This window comes from Enoplosus armatus, chromosome 2, assembly GCF_043641665.1.
Source record: "Enoplosus armatus isolate fEnoArm2 chromosome 2, fEnoArm2.hap1, whole genome shotgun sequence".
NCBI classification, from domain to species: Eukaryota; Metazoa; Chordata; class Actinopteri; order Centrarchiformes; family Enoplosidae; genus Enoplosus; species Enoplosus armatus.
In genome coordinates, this window is record NC_092181.1 from 20,657,711 (window position 1) to 20,678,220 (window position 20,510).

The 20,510-nt window shown below is 38.5% G+C and overlaps 1 protein-coding gene across 1 annotated transcript in view; it reads right to left on the minus strand.

The window, feature by feature from the left end:
- lrba (LPS-responsive vesicle trafficking, beach and anchor containing) overlaps positions 1-20,510 on the minus strand; it is a 178,086-nt gene that overhangs the window by 152,236 nt on the left and 5,340 nt on the right. Inside the window, exons 2-3 of the mRNA XM_070912728.1 lie at positions 1,956-2,187; positions 490-590 (exon numbers count right to left, since the gene is read on the minus strand). Of these exons, the coding sequence (XP_070768829.1) occupies positions 490-590; positions 1,956-2,187 (333 nt within the window). The remainder of the gene's footprint in view (positions 1-489; positions 591-1,955; positions 2,188-20,510) is intronic.

Genomic DNA, 20,510 nt, shown 5'->3' on the forward strand with positions numbered 1-20,510 from the left:
TGACAACTTGATTAGTGTCAGTGATCAATGGGTTACTCTCCTTCTCTTCCTCGCTTCATCTGTCTCCCCTTCTGTGCCACTGGTTCTGCCTGAATGTAGTAACTTGTCTTCTGTACACATATCATACATCTTAAGTTCACTGTGGCTACTCCATTATAGCCTCACACACACACACGTCAGTGAAGGCAAGTCTATTTTAGAAAACTGTGTCTTTCTCACCCTGTTTTAATGTTGTAGTTAATATAGAACGAAAAAAGTAACCTAAATTCAGAACTTGCGTAATCTCATGAACTACCTAATATGAATAATGTACTGCTGTTTTGGATCCAAGAGTCCTGTAGAGTAGTAGTCTGGTTTCACGTGATTTATCTTGTCTATGTGACGAGAGCATTGGCCTGTGGGATGGCAGCAGTTGAAGTGTTGCTAGCACATTCCTCACGCTGGTCCCAGACAACCAAGACAGATCACCGTGGCATGACTCTGACTCACCCACTGGCCTTTCTCCCCTTGCAGTTTGCTGAAGAAAAGCTTCAGCTCTTTTACTGTGATGCTGTAGCTGGCGAGCACGCCCAACATGTCCACAAGTAGGTCTGCAAGACACACACACACAGCAGCGGAAAGGAGGTTAGACACAGAATCATACGAGGGTTAAACATTGTGTGTTAAAACAGAAATACTGACCAGATATAATATCTATATCTACTATAAAGGTGAGAGGAAGCTCTGACTGCAGTTAAACAAACAAACTTCAGGGATATAATCACTCATGAGGTGGTCCCTGAGTTTTACTTGGGTTACTCTGGGAAAAAAAATAAAAAATTAAACCTCAGAATTATTACCATCTTCATTGGCATTTTCATTATTAATGTAAATATTACAGTGATGCCACAGCTACCAGAAACTAAGCAGCTAACACGTATTTAAAGGAAAAGTATGGTGAGCAAGACCCAAGTTAAAAAACAGGAGACTTAAAATAGAGAGGACACTCTGGGAGTCCCAGCCACTGTGCAGCCTCTTTCATTAGCTATTAATGACTAATGATGAGGCATGGTATGACAGATCTCTGACTGGTGTGCCCATATACTACCCTTGGTCTAATCCCCCAAATATAAGGATGAGTGGCAGTCACACGTGGTGGGGTTTTAAAGTTCTTAAAGTATTAAAGCTCAGCTCTCTTATGTGAAGAGAGAAAGAGACGTCTGAAAATCTACTAAATAGTAAGAGGAAATAGGATCAAGTCATTGACCTTAAAAATAAAAGAGCTTAGTGTATGAGGCATTTTAAACTGTAAATGTCAATCAATAACAAAAATATTACAATAGTTGTTTGAGACTACTTTTAAAAGAGACTTAATAAACAAGAACAGACAAGGATTTGTAGTGTAGTGAAAATTACTGTAACCATTACTTTCAGCTGCCTAGTTACTGCTGGGCTATATCACCCTTGCTTGACTGCACAAACCCTCTAGGCCAGCACTGTTCTGGCTGGCAAAAGTTCACTGAGCCGAACACTGTAGGATTAATTCATACTAATTTGCAGATGGGCAACAGACTAGACTGAGACTCAGGGGAGACTGTACAGGATGATTGTGTTAGCCTCCACTGCAATACATCACAGTGTATGCAACAATGGAGGATGAAACGATAAGGTAATTGTATACAAGAAGAGTTGGTAGGAAAGTTTAGAGTTGGTTTCTTTATTTGTAACACTCCATTGATTCCTGAACTTGGAGTTGCTCCCCCTCCTCACGGAGGTCAAAGCAAAGGCTTGGCAACCAAAGATCTCTTCTGGAGGTGGTAAGGATTCAATATCTTGGTCAAGCACAGTTCAGCAATAAACGGCTTGAGATGAGTTTGATTATACTGCAGTAATGTTGTGTCCGATGCCTCCAATGGAGAGCAATAGATACAAGAAATAAAGAGAACACTTTTTCCTCAAGGTGCTGTTCTCAGTACCTGCGATCATGCTGTCAGTGGTGGATATACGCTGCAGCACCTGCTGGATGAGCCCCATATCAGTGCACGCCTGCAGGTTGCGGACGCTCTTCTTGAGGATGGCGGTGAAGATGCTCCAGACCTCGGCCTGACAGGTGGGCTCACACTTGTCCAGCAGCTCCACCATGCACACGATGCTCTCGGGTTCTTGGATGATGAAGTTCATCTCAAGGTCAAACTGGCCGCCGACCAGCTGGAGGAGAGATGCAAAGATAGAGGTGAAGAAGGGAGTGAGGGAGAGAGAGAGAGATGGGGGGAGATGAGGAATGAGAGAGAAAGCGTTCAGTTTCAGTCAGAGTAAATAGAACAAAGTAATCAAAAAAAAAAACTTCCTCTTTTATCACTAGCAAAACATAACCAAGAGCTTCAAAAAGGCAAACATATGTGTCACATTAGTATGTGTGCGCACACTCCTAAACAGATGATTAATCATGCATCAGAGCTGCTGCTAGCCAAGCGGATTAAAGGTCAGGGGAGAAACACAGGTCTCCGTCAGTCTATCTGTATGTCTGTTTGTTCTGACAGTAGATTCAACTGTTTACAGATAGCCTTAAGACACCATGATGAACCCAGAGCAAAAAAATAGCAAACAAGACGCCATGTCAGGGAAACTAACCGAGACATCCAGCCAGACACAAACAGTGAGAAGTGTATTTAGAGGTCTTTTGTTCCTGTAGGAGGCCCTGGAATACTAACAGCATCTGACACAGCCTGGCAGACACAGACCTGGGTGGAAATTAGTTTCCACTTATGACACACAAGAGAACACACAGTGATAGAGTATGGTGATGTGAACCTCATCCTAACATCTATGTTAAACAACAGTGGCTACTAGTATGCACTGTTTTACACTGAAGAATGTGTTTCATTGTGTGTTAGGAGAACAGAGGTAACACATTTTCTACAAGAAAATGCACCCCACAATGCCAGCCAGCCTTAGCAGTGATCTCTAGCTAAAGCTTGTTCAGGAGCATGCTTGTCTTATTACACAGGAGTAATGTTCTTTGTCTGTAGAAATAAATTGTATGAGCCATAAATGTCATAATTTGTCACTTCTTAATAGTTGTGATGACATTTTTATTATTGAACACTGCCTAATAGAAAAAGATAAGGAAAATAACAATGTTGATGTCAAATTAATATTGCGAGTGAGGCTGTCATGTTTAGAATCAAGGAGGTGTGACTGGACAAAAAAAAAAATGAATGTGCGATAGTCATACTCGGCCATTAGACAGACTGGATGTGAAAACAATATGATTTGGTGCAGGGAATGGAAACTGTCCCATTAAAATGAGTGAGGTCGGATTAAGGCTGTGCGTGTGTGTGTGTGTGTGTTGAGTACAAGATAGGGAAGGAGGGGAAACTGCGGTAATGCTGTTGCAACATCCCTAAAGACAGGAGGTAAATGGACGATAACACTGACACACACCTCACCTATTGTCCCTTTAACCTCTTCACAGATATCTATTTATTTTTTTCAACATTTGAACAATGGTGCTATCCATCACCTTTATTCAAAATGTATACACCAGTGTATGCACGAGGCCTATTTCCTTTATCCCTCACCATACAGTCTTGTTTTTTAAGATGTAAAATATTTCATGCTAGCATACATTACTATAATATTTACAACTAATACACATCATTTAAAAATATATCCATCGCAAGTTCCCCAGAGCCCAACGTAATGTTTGAATGTTTGCTTACTATGACCGCCAAATAGTCCAGATATTTCTCACACAAAGAAATCTAGACATTTATATTTTGATATAGATATAAAAGCTGTAAACACTAAGATTGAAGAAAGTGAAACCACAATTATTCAATTACCAGAACTAAACTACCAGTATGTGACAGCAAATGCATTTCGAGGCTCTAAGAGGTTTGTTTACATTCTACAGCGTAAAACACAAGCCTTTACTTTGATTTGAGAAGAATCACAAGAGTTGGTTCACCCAAATTACCATAAAACATGTTTTCTCCCTTACCCCTACTGGTAGCCATGTAGAGGGTTTTGCTTGCAGCAATGTCCTGGTTACTCAGGATAAGAAAGCAGTTCCAATGAAAACTTTTGCTGCTGTCTTTTTTAAATGTCATTTTTCAATGCTATGAACACCACAAATTAAATTTCACTAATTTCAGTTGTACAGATATGGATATCTCTAACCTAAATTACACCAGAACTATCTGCATGGATTGATACAGATAGAAGTAAGCGAAAAAATATGCTTTTTCATAATTTTCATAACAATGACTCAGCCCTTTAATAAAGTCATCTACTGCAGCCAATTTATACAGTACAAATGCAGTACACAGTATAAGTACAAGTTCAATATACATGTGGATGGTCAAACAAATACCAACCCGTCTTTTAGGGGGAAGTTAACAAAATACTTTCAGCCAAAATATCCACAAGCCATCTGTGAGGGCAACAAGCCAGTGTTGAAGTGAAACACTTCTAATAACACATGCACCAATTAATACCCCACTGGCAACCTGGCTTCTTCCGTTTTTTTATCTCTTAGCAAGTCATTGATAAATCACAAAGCTCTCTACAGAGTAACGTGTATTAACTTGGGGGGGTAGATGAGTCCGATTGCAGCCAGGTCTGCTATTAATGGATGTCGGGTGCCGTTTTGCCACAGTAACAGTTGATTTATGAGCCTGACACTTTGTGCGAGTCATCCATCCATCAGAGTCAGTTGACCAAAGGGACGGAGAACAAATATGAGGATAGTGACATACACCTGGCAAAACATGCAAGGATAATAGGAGTGATTTTGGACCTAATTTGTCACTCCTTACAATCAGAAAGGTTTAAGACATATTGAATAATACCTTGCCATATTATCTCATGGTGTGTGGTACTGTTTGTAGAGAGTCAACCTTAACCCCCCCCCAGCTCTACTTACAAGTCTCTTGTGGGCATCCTAATTTCAAATAATGATAAACTTATGAGATTCTGTCAATAGAACAGAAAATAAAATACCAAATGTTTGATTCTCAAGTTTGAGGTTTAGTTAAAACCCAAACATTAATGACTCAAAATTCTGCAGCGTGAGAAAGAAAACACATCTCTCTCACATGCAATTTTGACTTCATGTGTGAAGGACTGATAGCCGAGCTGACTAGAGAGGAGGAATTCATCAACACAACACTGACTGTAATCTGCTTGCATGTGTGTTATTTAATGACTAAAAGACAAATGAAGACCTGTGAAGTCTGGCGTTATCTGTCATTACAGAATGTGCTGGCTCTTTCTTTCAATATCAGCGGACTAAAAGTTCTGTGTGACAAGCGTTATAATCTATAATTCACATGATCGTTTTAAGAGGTGAATGAAAGTTTATCTAAAGACCCCAATATGTGACTGCACCTGCTCGAGTTTCTTCAGTTGTGTATTTTATGATGAGAAATTAATCTCTGGACATAAAAATTAACTGTCATATTCAAATGTGTCTCAGGCAGCATTCTGCTCTAAACCTGGAAACTATGTACCGCGTGCCACCTTTACCAACTGTGCCAGCTGAATCAAAATACAAGCATACTACTGGTATGACACCTCACAGCAGCTGGTTATCTCTATGTTGTTACTGGGTACAAAGTATAGCAAACAACAACCAGTATCCCTTACATTATAAACAGACTGAATCATGCTGCCATTAATCAACTGTGATACTTTGACTCTTGATGTAAACTTCAAAACAAAATGCAATTTCCTATAGCGGAGAGAGAACATTTAATGTGTCTATTGGTGCATGGCAAAGAGGTTTACAATATTTCAATTTCTGAAATTGTTCAATTAATTTACATTGTTCTATTTCTGGAACAGGTGTGAAAGGTTGCCAGCTCCAGCCTCAGCTCCAGCCAAGGAGAGCTCTGCAGCTAAAGCTGCCATAAAGCCAGTGTCTTTATGGCAACTAGACACCAGATCCCTGGCTGGGTAACCCAGCCTGGCTGTTCTCCCCTGAGGCCTGCCTGAATTAATCATGGCTGAGCAGCCAAGCAGCCACTGGGCCGTAACACAAAGCACAAACAGGCTTCTATGGTCTCCATGGAAAACAACATTGGAGGATGGCAGGGCTAAATGGTACGCCACAACCACAATTCATATCTAATGCCTGAGCTAAACTTGTATTTCAGGTTACTTGATAGCCAGACCAATGATGGCATTAGGATTCTTAAAATCTGAGATTTGAAATCCAATGTCAACAATGACAATATCTGTAATGCTGTCTACCAGATGTAAACAACCTAATTAGGATTTTTTTTAAAAAGGGTCAGCCATATGCATGGCCGGTATAATGGAGCTTTTAAGTAAAATTGTTGATCCATATTTTTCATGCACATTTTCAATTTACACTTAAAAAACTGAATGGAAATGCAAGAAAGAAAAAAACAACTAACATTTTTCAGACACACCTTGATGTCGCTGCACTCATTTCTGCTTATTCTGAACCAAGTATTCAAGTCTTGCTGTTACTCATCATTTAATCCCTCCATTAAACTATAAATCCCTAAAAAGTTGAGAATAAAAAGAGAGCAGGTACTGAGGGCATATGTAACAATTTAATGGAAACAAAACTTACAATTCCAAATGTACATTATTAAAAAGGCATATATTTAAAGCATGTATTTATATAAAGATTATGAGTGCTGTGTAAATCATTTCCAGTCTTATTACAAACCAGAGACCACACGTTTTGGCAGTGAGCAAGAAACGGAGACTGAGAATAGAACAAGTAAAGGTTTACTAAAAGAACAGAGCTATTTGAGGTCTGAGCTAAAAAAAAAAAAAAAACAGACCTCTAATCATTACAGACAGCCATGTGATGCTGGAGATGAGAGAAAGCAACAAATAATGGCCATTTTGTACCACCAAAGGGGAGGAAATTACCCAGCTAAAAGTAACAGGCAGAAACAGTGATGCTGCCAAGCCACGACTGCAGGGTGATGAGACCCTCTATCCATTGTGTACGTGTGTGTGTGTTCGTGTGGATGTTCGTCCTTCAGTTCTCTCCCTAATGAAACTGCAATTAATTCTATGAGTGAAATCATTTGAATATAAAGTCATTTGCCTGCAGGAGACGACAGCAGACATGGACAATAGAAGAATGGCCGTGACAAATCTGTGCTCATGTCTCGCATGTCTCTAGTTTGTCAGGTGGCTTATATCAGGCTTTGAATTGCTCTGACCCATCAGACTACATGACATCTATCACTTTATATGTTAGTTTGTGAGTGTTAGACGTGAGAACAAGTGTAGGGGGAGATCTGAATGGTTCAACGATTTCATTAAAGTGTCACCAATAAGGATTTTTATGATACCTCAGTGTTGAAAACAATATGTAAATGTCATTTTAAGGTTAAATTAGCCTTTTACAAGAGGACTTTAAATGTCAGCTTATGTGTTATAAAAACACTGCTCGACTACGGTTTTCAATCCATTTTAAAATAAATAAATTCAACAAATGGGCTGTCAAGAGTGACCATGCATTCACCACACACCACTGGCCTACTTTTTCAACAGCTCTTCTAACTGTATCTCTTTTAACGAGCTATCTTGTCAAACCAAAGGCAGTTAGGCTTATTCCTCCACGAGAGCCCCCCTCCACAACACCCAAAGCAAACCCATCCATCACAGTGACCCAAAACATGATTCGTGATATGACAACATCTTATAATCCCGCGCTCTTCACTGCTGATGACATTCACATTTCCAACAGACTGATGTGAGATGTTGAAATGGCTCCAGCAGATAGGGAGGTCAACCAAATAATCTGTCCTACTCAAATCCCTCTAGTGCTAGCGCTGATACGGGGGAATGAGCTTCTGATGGAGTAGATGAGGGGACATAGTGATGCGGAATACATGCAATGTATCATGCTGTGTTTATAATACATTCATAATGTTCTTAAAATGAGCAACCCTTCAGATGAAGTGGTACCAACATTTAGAATATATGTATGCAAAATGACACAGATTTGGGCAAATCTTTCCAAATGTAATGGAGGTTATTTCCTGTGAACATTTCCGTTGATCAGTAATGCACAACCGACTTCCAACAAATGAATTTCAAAAATGATATCAGTTGATCGTGAAGCTTCTGTGAGCTAATGTTCATTTATGGTTCTGTACTATGAAAAACAAACAGGCTTAAATTATACAAATATAAAAGGAATGATTTATACTAACACTGGGCTATGGAACAACATACATATTGTTTCTTGAAATATGATCAAATATAATCAAGTGCTAAACAAGTCAAATTCAAAAAGGAATACAAATACCTGACACACAATTTGACTGGTGGTATCTCCTTCCACTGGCCAATTATGTGTCAGCAGGAAACGGGAAGTCCACCAACTTCCAGTGTAAACAAACACATAACCGAGTAGAGGAGGGCAAAGACTGCAAGCTAAATGTGGGATGACAGCTGACTTGTAGAAGGTAGCAAGCTAGTGACAATTCCACTTTAGCTGATGACAATGTTACTGCTTGTTGGTAGAGCCTTGACAGTCTTGAAAAGAGCAATAGTGTGCTACAAAATAGAGCTTTGACACTGAGAGGTGCAGTAAAATTGAAGGATCCATTTATTGTTTGATACTGAAATGTTCTGCATCGTATTTCGTATATCTTCAGATATGAGATCAGTTTTTCAAACAATCATGAAGTCATATCTACCTAGTCATATTTGCACAGGCATATATCATGATAATTTTTTATCACATGATAACAATTTTCTGCCAGCAACTCCCTGGATACTACCTGAAATACACAACCAAACCACAGAACTGAAGAATACTTGTGGATTACTACTAGTTTTACTGTCTTGTAATATGGCTTGTTACTCTAGCTTCTGTTGTTGAAAATATTCACAGAACATCAAACCGACATCCTGTCTGGTGGATGAGCCGGCCACTCTACATTTGTCATAGCAGGGGTAGAAGGTAAAGTGGTGACAAGTACGCATGCAGTGACCATGGAATACACTGGTTCAATGTTTTTGTGTGTTTATCTGACTCACTCACTGCATGTATAACAAGTTGTTATTCCAAATACTCTTTCTGTATTGGGAGCTAACATTGAGATTAATGAACAAATGGTGATTGATCAGCCCAAATTGCTAAATTATTCTTGGGTTTTTACATCACTGTTAAATTAATTGATTTTTAATTAAAAGATTGATCAGCTGACACTGTTGAGTACAATCTTTCTCTCATCAGTGCCACAATGCTGCCTTCCTCACACTAAGAGACAAACAATGAGAGACAGAGAGGCGAGGTACAGTAGGTGGAGAGAGGTATTTTAATAGCTGGATTTCTAAGAATATCTTCAGAGGGGCAACCTGCCAAGCTTTTGTTTTAAACAATGGCTAGCAGTCGTTTTGACAATATCTTAACAGTGATAATGCCACGGCAATACTCTGATCAACACATCATTGCGTTTGTTGTTCCATTCATTTGCCTAAAAACACAGGTTCGGCCTGCATAAGCCTATGCCGTTTTAGATTAAATTAAATTGAACTCTTTTATGCAATCACACATCATTTATCCTGCATTATGCCATCTGCATGGTGTGATGGGAGAAACACGACCCAAAACAAGAAAAAGGGAACACAAGTACATAATTAGGACCTACAGTACATTTCGTCCAAATGGAAAAGAGAGGATTTAGATTGCATCAAAAATGGTACCATCCATCCTTCTATAGCCATGCTGTTCCATCCCTCTATTTCACTTGTTGACAGTGTAATGTGTGATGGCTTTACAAGTATGTCAGCATTCCTGTGTAAGCTCCCAACTTATTATGCTACCAAATTCTCTTCCACATTCCAATGCACTTCCCAAAGCATCAAGTGGTTCAGCAAACACATACACAAACATAAATACATGCACTTGAATGACTTTTTGAACCAAAGCGAGAAGCTGCTTTTTGACCATTTTCAACATTAAGTAAATAAAGTACTAGGGAAGCATTACATAAGGAGGTGTATAACAGACCGCTTTAAAACATGCATGTCTTATCTGGCAATCTAGTTTAAGTTGCAGGGTGGCTGCTATTGTCAACAAAAGGAAAAGGCTTGTCAGGAAATGGTCTTCATTAGACATCAGAGTCCAGGCAATCTTGTACTTGTCCAGAACAACTTTGACTGCTTCTGGAATGAAATGTTCAAAATGAAAATACTCAAATATGATCTATTGACTGCAAGGCTTTCTACTTCAAAAAATCTTTAAGTGGTCTCCGTCTGGAATAAAATGTCCAGTATTAACAAAATTCATGCTGATGAATATGTTTTCTCTATTACTGTGAGGCAACTGCCAGATAGCAGACATGGAGAGAGGTGATTTAATCATGAGGTAAACAAAGAATTTCATTGTTTGACACAGTATCACCTACAATTTTAGTTTGCATAGTGACAGTAAATACGAAGGTTGGCTCTGGTGCAACATATTAAAAATAGCTGCTTGATACCAGGGAGGTGAAGAACTTGAATGTAAAGGTAGCCTGTGAAGTTTTCGATGTAAACAAACAGTTTTTGTTAACATTGAACAATTTGTACCAGAATTAATGGTATGTACCCTTAAAGGATGGGTTCATAATTTCTCAAGTGTCTTAAAACAATAGTCAGTTGCCCACATGAACATTGAAAGAGGTTTTGCTTGCTGTGCTTTCCATGTAAGTGATTTGGAACAAAAATTCTGAAGTTTATCTGAAGACAAATCTTCCAAAATTAAAGTATTTTTTAGTATAAAATTCCCTCCTCATTTCCTCAGACAGTGTTTCCCTGTTGAGCTACAGTGAAGGGATAAAAACTAAACAAGACTAAAAAGACTGTACCAATGTACCAAGCCAATGTTAGCCATAAGCCTAAAACATCCAATCTGATTTGCTAAAAAAGACATGGCAGGTTTTCTAGTTTTCTAGTTTCTGTTTTATTGTTGAAGTGGGCTTCCGCACCTGAACCACTAACATAATGAAAAATAAGTATACACTTTTATGATATAAAGCATTAACCCTCGGGGAAAAGGGTCCATTGTTTAGGTCATTATCCACCAATTGATGTTATCTAGAGACGAGACGATGTGTCAGGATCTGGACAGCCTATCACCTTAGCTAAACAATTTCCTAAACCCTGAATGGGGAACCTGGAAACGGTCTGCGGCATATCCTAACACGGTTGTTCCACTCCAACCGGCTTCCTGTGGTTTGTACATTTGTTTGTCACAGTAGCTTCCCCTGTCCATCCATCCAAGTTCTGGCGAACAAAGGCTATTCTCTAAAGCTATTGAATATAGCACTTGTTTGTTGAATACCTGCCAGTGAATCCATTTGAGCACACAAGTGTGATTTGGTACTTCCATTGTGATGTGGAGGCAATCACTTGGAGTAAAACATGCTTGAACTAGATAACCCATATATCTTTTGCCTGTCTCTAAAAGTTAATTTCATACTATAATACTAAAATGAACTGAAACCAATGGCAGCCTAAAGGGGAAGACAGTGTGCACCAATCTGTATGTAGTATTCTGTATATGTTTATTTAGCGTATACTGAATGAGTACGAGTAAAGTATGAGTGACTTGTAGGGTTAAAACATGCAAAAGCTCCTGTTTGCTCTTTTAAAAAGCAGCAAGACACAAAGCCATGTTTTTGGACGTTTCCAATATGGAGACAGTTGCCTCTGGGACAATAAAACTTCCTGCTGAACCTTGATGACTTGGGAATAATTCAAGGAAACATCCGTGATGCAAGATGCCAAATTGATCACCCCAGTGATGTTCCAGCATGAACACACTCGACCTTTTAACATTTACTTTGAACGGCATGTGACCAGGTGCTGCCTGTCTGATGGTCCCGTAGATGTATGATGACATCGCCTGATCTTGCGACAGGCACTGTTCATGGGTTACTGCATCATTGTTTTGACATCTAAAAAATGACTTCTGGATGTATGTTTGACTTGGATTATGGCAGGATGAGCAATATCATATACTGTATAATAGGATGCAATGTTAGTTTACCCAGTTGTGACACAGTACACCAGTAACAAAGTAAATTTCGCTGGTTTGCTATTCTGCTTCTCAGTTCAATATTATGATAAAGTGAATCATTTTTGCCCACCAAAATAAACAACTCAAAATAATTATTTTTGGCTGTGGTAATGTGCCCTAAGGGAATGGGTCAGTAAATCTATTATCTTAACATTCCTCTAGTATTTTGTAAGTGTCAAGAGGTCTTATCAAATATTGTCAGATTAAATATCCTGATATGTGGTTGCTCATCCTACCAAAATCTTTGAAGTCGATATCTGGGTGTCATTAAAAATGCAAATGGTCTTGAGAAGTTTCAGTTTGTGGTTTTAATCAAAGACAGCCTCAACAAAACAGCTATTCCCTTCTCTATGTGTCACTCACAAGTCATGCAATTAATAAACTAAATCTCTACTTACTGCCTACAGTGCGAGGAGCCAAATCACTCAGCCAGAATTAAAAAGGGATAGATGTCGTAATACACGTACACCTGCTGAAAGGTTTTAGATAATGCTTTTATATGTTAACTGCGTTTCCATTTAACAGCATGCATTAAATTTGTAAACTTATAAACATACAGAAAACATACATGTTATGATCATCTTTTACCTTAACCGCTAACTTCACATCACCAAGAACAACTTTACCATGACAGCTACTAGACACAGGCATAAAGAATTGTGGAAATGGTTTCCCCGTGGACATGGTCAAGAGACAGTACACCTGATTATGTAGCGCAACGTCCTTGAAATACCACAACTATTCAGTACCTGATACAGTGAGAAAACAAATCTAGTTCAGATCTCTAGGTCATAAGAATAAACAGCTATTTGATAGTTATCATGCACTTATACAAACATGTTCTCTAAAATACTGAAAAACTCCACGTTCATTTTCCTTCCTCTTCATTACCAGAAGAGCGAGAAATGCCTAAGCTGTGATGGCACATGATCAAATATCTGGCTGTGGATTGCATGGCCTTCAACTCACTGCTATACCCAAACAAGTTCATTAATTTCCTTCCACAACCTTTCCTCATCCTCCCCCTTCTTCTCCTGAAGCAGAGCCTGGTACTTCAAGAACATGCAAACACACCAATAGATAGATTTTATAGATAATCTTTCAATTCATTACAGCAATCCAAACTCACTTATATCTTTATGTAAATAAATATGCCTGAAGAAGACATTGTTTAAATATTGTACTAGAAGAATCTGAAATGGCTTCAAACATATTCAATAATTTTTTACCATTTTATCAAAATAATATTTTCAAAACACCATGTTGGAAAAGCATTTGGCTTTTTTCTTAATTTGTGTTTGAAATAGCTCAGTTCAGCTGATACTACGAGAAAAATCGATGTGACCTGGTCAGATTACAAATTACAATGTGGCTAACGCATTTAACTAAACTCCAGGTAGGCACAGTTTCGGAACTTGATTGATGCCACAGAGTTATTTTGACATCAATTATGGTTTTATTGGCTGACATTACAGCAATATCTTGGCACTCACTAGCTCATAAACCTTAACAGGAAATTCTCCACCTCCTGAGATGTTGCAATATAGCCGTTAGTAGTTACAGGTGCAAGGCACAGATTATAAGAAAGTTTTATTTGTAGAAAAAAATCTTGAATTGAAAATGAAACTTGCAATGTGCAACCATATGACATAAACAGCAGTTTATGCTAGAGAGCTAGGCCACACTGACTGTCCATGTCTGAGACACTTAGAGAGGAAAGTTATTACTTCAAGTCTTTGTTTAAAATCCTTGTTGGTTTGACAAGAAAAATCCTCTCCAAGCTGCTGAGACAGAACCTATAAAATGTTTAACAGTAAATAGTGGGTTAGATTTGATTGCACGGTATTTATTTATAGCCTGCATCGCTTATGTGTTGCCTGTATTCCCTACAGGTTGCATGCCAGACCTTGGCAACTGATGAGTTGCTGATGCAGAGTGTGTGAAAGCAGGTCAAGGGTAAAGGAACCATCTAGGGGTCGGCAGTCAGGTTCGGCCAATTTTTCAGCACTGTTCAGTGGAGAGGCAACACAGACTTACAGGTGCAGTGAGGGTGCAGGCCTCTATGTTCATTTGTTTGAGTATTATATTCATTTATTTTGAAATAAAACGTATTTATAAAAAGTGTCTGATTAATGTTTGAATTCTTCTTGCCATAGCTTCAGTGCAACTACGGGTCTGTACAGCAGCTTTGCCTACCCCTATAGCCCTGTAATATATCTAGACTTACAGACGTACATATGTCTCATTAGCTTGATCAATTAATATATTGTGCAGTTAATCTTTTTTTATCTCAATATTATTAGACCTAATTTCAGCATCCTGCACTGTCCATGGTATGACCTATTAAATAGCTCCACACATAGCACACAGCAAGGCACAGTAATAATTTGCTAGACTTTATATTCACATTACATTTCTGAAACATGCCTAAAAGTTTTGATGTAGCACACTAAGGAAAATTTCAGATTACATGGGGGCCAAATAAATTTGGTAGAGGGCCAGATTTGGCTCACAGCCCTCTTTCTGCAGACACCTAATCTAAGCAATCAATCAATAAGCCCTGTTCTATCTTTGCCATTCAAACTCATACAAGCTTACACAGTCTCACCACTAATTTTCCAGTAAGGGCAGAAGTTTGGATTGTTGTGCCATCTGGTCTTAGAGACACACATTTGCACGTAAAGCCACATGCATGCAATCAAAAGGGTACAGTTTCTCTGCCAATGTGAGTCTCACACAGAACCCAATTTCAACAGTTCTACCACACACAGTAATATGCATGGACAAACTAAATTAACAAACAACTAAGGGCTGGGGGATCATCCCTTAAGAAGAGCACAATCATGCAGTCTATCCCACGACTAATACACAGGAATATGCCACAGGCTGGGCTGCAACTAGAGCATTTGCTTACAAGCAGGGAGGGGGGAAAAACTCCTAAATGGTCACCATTGTGTCACTATTCAGCAACAGTCCTGTTAGACAAAGGTTGATTTGTTTGCAGTAAAAAATAGTTGGATACCGTCACCACTCCACAAAATCATAAAGCTAAGAGCAAGGCAGAGTGTCGAGAGTATAGTGGGCCATGACTACATCTGCACTGTCTCTGTGAAACCTACTGCACATTATGGACTAAACAATGTATTAACTACAAACAACAGCATGGATTGCCAAATACTAGCAAGAACAAATACAGAATCACCTAAAAAACTCTTTACGCCTAATATCCTTCCCAGAAGTTGACAATTTGTAAAGTATAAGAGTATTTTGCACAGCCAAAAGCTCACTGCAAACAGTGTTTTTGTGTGCAAATGGATCTTAAGGCATCTACAGTAATTACTCAATAGGTCCTCGTAGTTCCTGTTAAATGCTTGTAAAGATTTGCTAAAAGCACAACAAAATCAAATGAATTTTAGTAAAGGGTACAGGGATCGAGAAAGGTCTGGCATCAAGCCCTGCACTGAAATAAAGTAGTTTAAATCTCTTGTGACACTCATATTGAAAAAGAATGATTATGGCAATATAATGGAATTTCATTGGAAACAAAAAGAACAACATTTTGAGCCATGCTGCATCATACAAAGACAATGTACCATTTGCCAGTTTCCCAATTCTATCACCTTGAGTCTCAAAAAGCCATTTCATCATCACAAGAAACAAAGTACACCTTCAGGTAATATTTACAGATGTGTTTAATCATAAAGTGTATATATACTACTAATTAATATGCCAAAAAAACAGGAAAATGGTAGAAGCTTGTGCTACAAATCAAAAAGAGGAAAACATGTTGGGATTTAGGCATTCTGCATTAAACCTGTTAGAAGCTTGATCTCACTTTTACTATTATTTTGTGTTTTTGAGAAATCTCCCCCACAGGGGCTAAAGGTGAGTTAACACCTTAAGCCTTCAATGTAATATTTCTTTTACAAAGGAACAGCTTATCATATTATGTTTTAATATTCACACCTTTTTCAGCATCCAACACTGAAACTTGGCCAGCAGGCAAGCACTATTAGCATATCATTACACCCCCTACTGTGAAGAGACGATAGCAGGCCAGGAGGTTAATATTGCCTCCTGCTTAGCCAAAAGCTCTGCTATACTGTTCCAACATGTCAATTTAACCGTCGTGCAAGCACATTAAGGTATAGTGTTTGCATGGTGTGTGCATGTGTGTAACCAGTATGTATTAGTCAATGGGAATTTAAAACCCCAGGTTCATTTCATTTTCAGTGAATACACATCATCTTTACTTCAAAAAAATGGCATTGACTTCGAAGGTAAAATGTGAAGTTATGCACTCTAGTTGTAGTGCTATAATGACTAAATATCTTGGGTGTCGTAGAAGTATAGTAACCACTAAGCAACATACTGTCTTTGTACCGAACTGTTCAATGCAAATTGCAGGTCTGCACGCCATATGAAAAAAAAATATCAGCAGGTCATGTCTTATCACATGAGGAACCGAAATTTAAAAGCGTGAACAATGAGTCAGTTAGCCAAACCTTGCTAGTCAAGGAGGACTACATAGGATAGCACAGCCTACATAGCTAGCATCATTACAATGATTGAAATTATAAGAACTCTAGACAAAGAGTAATGAAGTAAGATGAAAACTGCGATGGCGTTTGAGAAAAATCTTAACTCAAACGTTTTGCAGAGCTTTGTTGCTGGTATTGTTCAACCAAGGTCGGGTTTGTGTATGAAAAAACATCAAACATGCCAGCTCACTGGTGACAGCATGACACCCGAGTGTATTGGTGTGTATCACCTGTTACACCTAAAAAGATATACAGATATGTTGTATGTGACTGGCTTACAAAGTCAAGCACCAATATTCCAGGCAGTCAGTTAAGGCAGTTATGGCAGAACGTAAGGATGTGCCCTGAGTATTGGTTGGGAGGAGACTCTGGGACAAACTCTTCACAGGCCTACTATAGATTCTAAGGAAAGTTGTCAGGGGAAATAAATTCAGCATGACTCAGATGTCCCTGTTGCCACTGCCACCTTGACTTGAATAAGCAGCTACAAAAGCCCAGTGAAGAACTTGTTCATGTGTGTGTATGTGTTAAAGTACATAAAGCAAAAGCTGTACCAGGCAAGATTATGTCAAAACAAAAAGTCGAAATGGGGCTGCAGCAGAGAAGGCCATTCAGTCTCTGACACACTGCAGGTTTGCTCTTTTTGTAGGACATGGTCACTGGTGGGAAATTTTCTCTCTGCACAGCAGGCAAAAAAAAAGCAAAACTGGCTGATCAAAAACCACGAGAAATTGCTCTTTCAAGAGAAAGCTCTACTCCACAAACATGGCTGAAACAGCTAAAAAAAACAAAAACATTTTTCACCCCCTCCACTGACAGCCAGTAAGCAAAAGCACACAGAGCACAAGCAAAATTAATTTAATCTCAATGTCATGTTGCTGCCAACATGTGACATATTTTGGCTGAAGTTGTCATCTTTTAAGGAACAATAAAAAATGTTAATTTAAAATACATTGAAAGACAATGAGAATCTATCTCTTAACTATTATTCTGCATGACATTACTAAAGGGATGGTTTAACCCCATTATAAAAAACACATTTTCTTACTTTACTTAGGTGGTATCTAGATATAGTTTTGTTTTGTTTGCCCAGTTTTTGAGATCAATCTTCCATACAATAAACACCTTCCAAAATTACTCTGGATAATCCACAGATCTCACACTCAACAGTTTTATAGGGAGTATTTCCAAAATAGAAGTAGTTATACCAAACTATATGCTACTACTATGTCAAAATATATGTTGTTGTTTTTCTAATTTGAGTGAACTGACCCTAGCTATTCTGTGGATGATACATTATTAGTCTACATACAAAAAAATACAAGAGAGTAGTTTCTCATTGCCCCTGTGGCCGGTTCTGGTGCACAGCCTAATTAATAGACTTTTGGTCTTTGAGAGTCTCCATCAACATTTCCTGTTCCCAGCTTCCTCCAAGATAACCAGTAGCATTCTGCTAAGATGCCTTTGTGAGTTGGCACTGTTTATAGAAGAAACAATAAGAGAGACGTAGGCCAAGAAGTAGACTACATTATGGCCCTGTCTCCTGGCAGCGTCACTGCAGCAATCACAGCGGCAGAGAAATTATTTGTGACTAGTTAATCTTTCACTTAACACTCAGAAATTTAACCATGCTTAAGTTAACTTGAATTTCAATGCTATGAATGGAGAATTGGGTCTGCTGATGGTTGAGAGACACTACTCACCAAGAAATGGCTTCATTGATTTATTGAAAGCCAATGATGAGGAATACCAAGCCAGAGATATAAAAACATCATAATAGCACAAGTTGCAGTCTTTTTCAAAGGATTGTCCCCTCAGAATAGTTGGTATTTATCCTGAGAACCTTAAAACCAAACTTTCAAGTAAACAACAGATGACACTTTACACAAAACTTTGGAGAACAAAATGTCTGGTAGAAAACGTCTTCTGTTTCCCCACACAAACCAATTAGCCTACAAATAAGTGCAAAAAATAATTAGTCTACAAATAAGTGCAAAAAATAGTCTACAAATAAGTGCACCAAATTCGAGCAAATAAATAATTGGAATCGTGCTCATTGGGCTGAAACGTATAAACAATGAAGCTAATTGATTAAAAAAAAACGACTTTCCATATGTCTTACTGAAATTAGGAGGAAAAGACAAAACACTCCTTTGAGCTTAGTTAAGCACCAAACTGCCATATGGAACAAGTTTTCATAACCACTATGTCCAAAAATAGATGTAAAACAAACGTACTGTGATAAGGGCTGTTCACGACACTGCTGACAATCAAATCCAATTTCTGTTGAATTAGAAACAAATACCATCCCAGAGATATTTCAGACTACTACAAAGCTCCAAGATACTGTATCTCAATCATTACAGCCTCTTAAATGACACACATCTCTTTCAAACATTGTTGAATCCCGAGGCCATATGCCTGTTTGTCAGCACACAGCAGGTGATGAGGCATGGTGGGTACATTATCTGATCTGCTTGGGGGCTAAGTAAGACAAACCATACAGGTAAGCAGAAAACAGACATCCCAGCAGTGGCTATTTAGAACCAGTTTCAGCTAAAATGTATGCTGGCTAGTCAAATCTGTGTGGTCACCCTCAAGATTCCCATTGTGTTGATTTCACAGCTATAACTATCAATAAGATGTTACAGCAAGAATAGTGGAATGGTCACAAAAATTGCCCTCTGTTGTTAAGGGAAATAAAAAGGTCAATACAGACACAACGAGCATTGAAGGTAATGTTGAAAATAAAACAAATCTCACACTGTAAACAGAGTCCGGTCATGCTTATTTAGACAACAGCCCTCAAGGGCATCATACTGCTTTCAGTGGAGAAATGGGAAAAAGGTGTGACTGTGGAATTAGGCTGATGCGACAGTTAACTGAGAGAAGCAGATAGGGTTTCATTCATGTGTCAGATTAGAGGGTTCTTTGTTACGGCCAGAGAGGGCAAAGCATGCCTGGAGGGAGGACAAGGATCGCCCTCGCTGACCATACCACTTGTGTAATTGTGTAAAACTGAAGGGATTGTGTGTATGTGTGTTTGTTGCATTCCTGTCTACATCATATGCACATAAGCGGCTAATTAAAAGAAGCTGCCATCTTGATCCTTGATCCATAACTCCAATGTTATTGCAGTGATTATTGATTTGAATGGCCACAATTTTAACTAAATCACCTAGTATTCCTACTTTCCTAATGCATTCTTGTTATGGAGGAAGTAAGTGTTTAAATGGGAAAATGTGATTTTTAAAAGGTCTTTAAAGTCTTCAAAACTGGCAAAAATGACTAAAGTGGTTAATATTAAAACTTGTCTGATACCTTGGGGCTTAGTTCCTGGTTAGTAAAGGCAAAAAATAGCCTCCATCTGCAGATACCAAAAGTAAAGCCAGTGAAATCAATTTCACGATTTTAAAACCTGATACATTATAAATTCCAGAGCACAGCTACTTTGCATGATTCTTCCCTGCAGTGGTGTTGCAGGAAAGGTACTAAGTAGACTATTTAAAGAAGGGTAGGGAAGATGCAGTTTATAACAATTCATTTCACTTATGACAGCCTATCTCAAAGGAGGATCCTCTGTGTCAGTACATCAGTACAGGAGATGATAGTGTGGGCAACAACGCACCATCAAACCGACATAATGAATAATACTGAACAAATATAATAAAACTGATTTTTCTCATTGACACAAGTAGAGGTACAGAAACCCTGAAATTCAGAACAAAACAAGGTGTCCACTTTTTCTGCAGTTGCCCCTCACAAAGGAAACTAAATATCGGCCCATAACATGAAATATTTACAGACCTGAAACATAAGAGGACTTTTAAGCTATAGCTACAGTCCAATTATAGATTTAATAAATTGTATTTAGACTGGCAGGACAATATATGCTCAGTAGAAATGAGAACATAAGAATA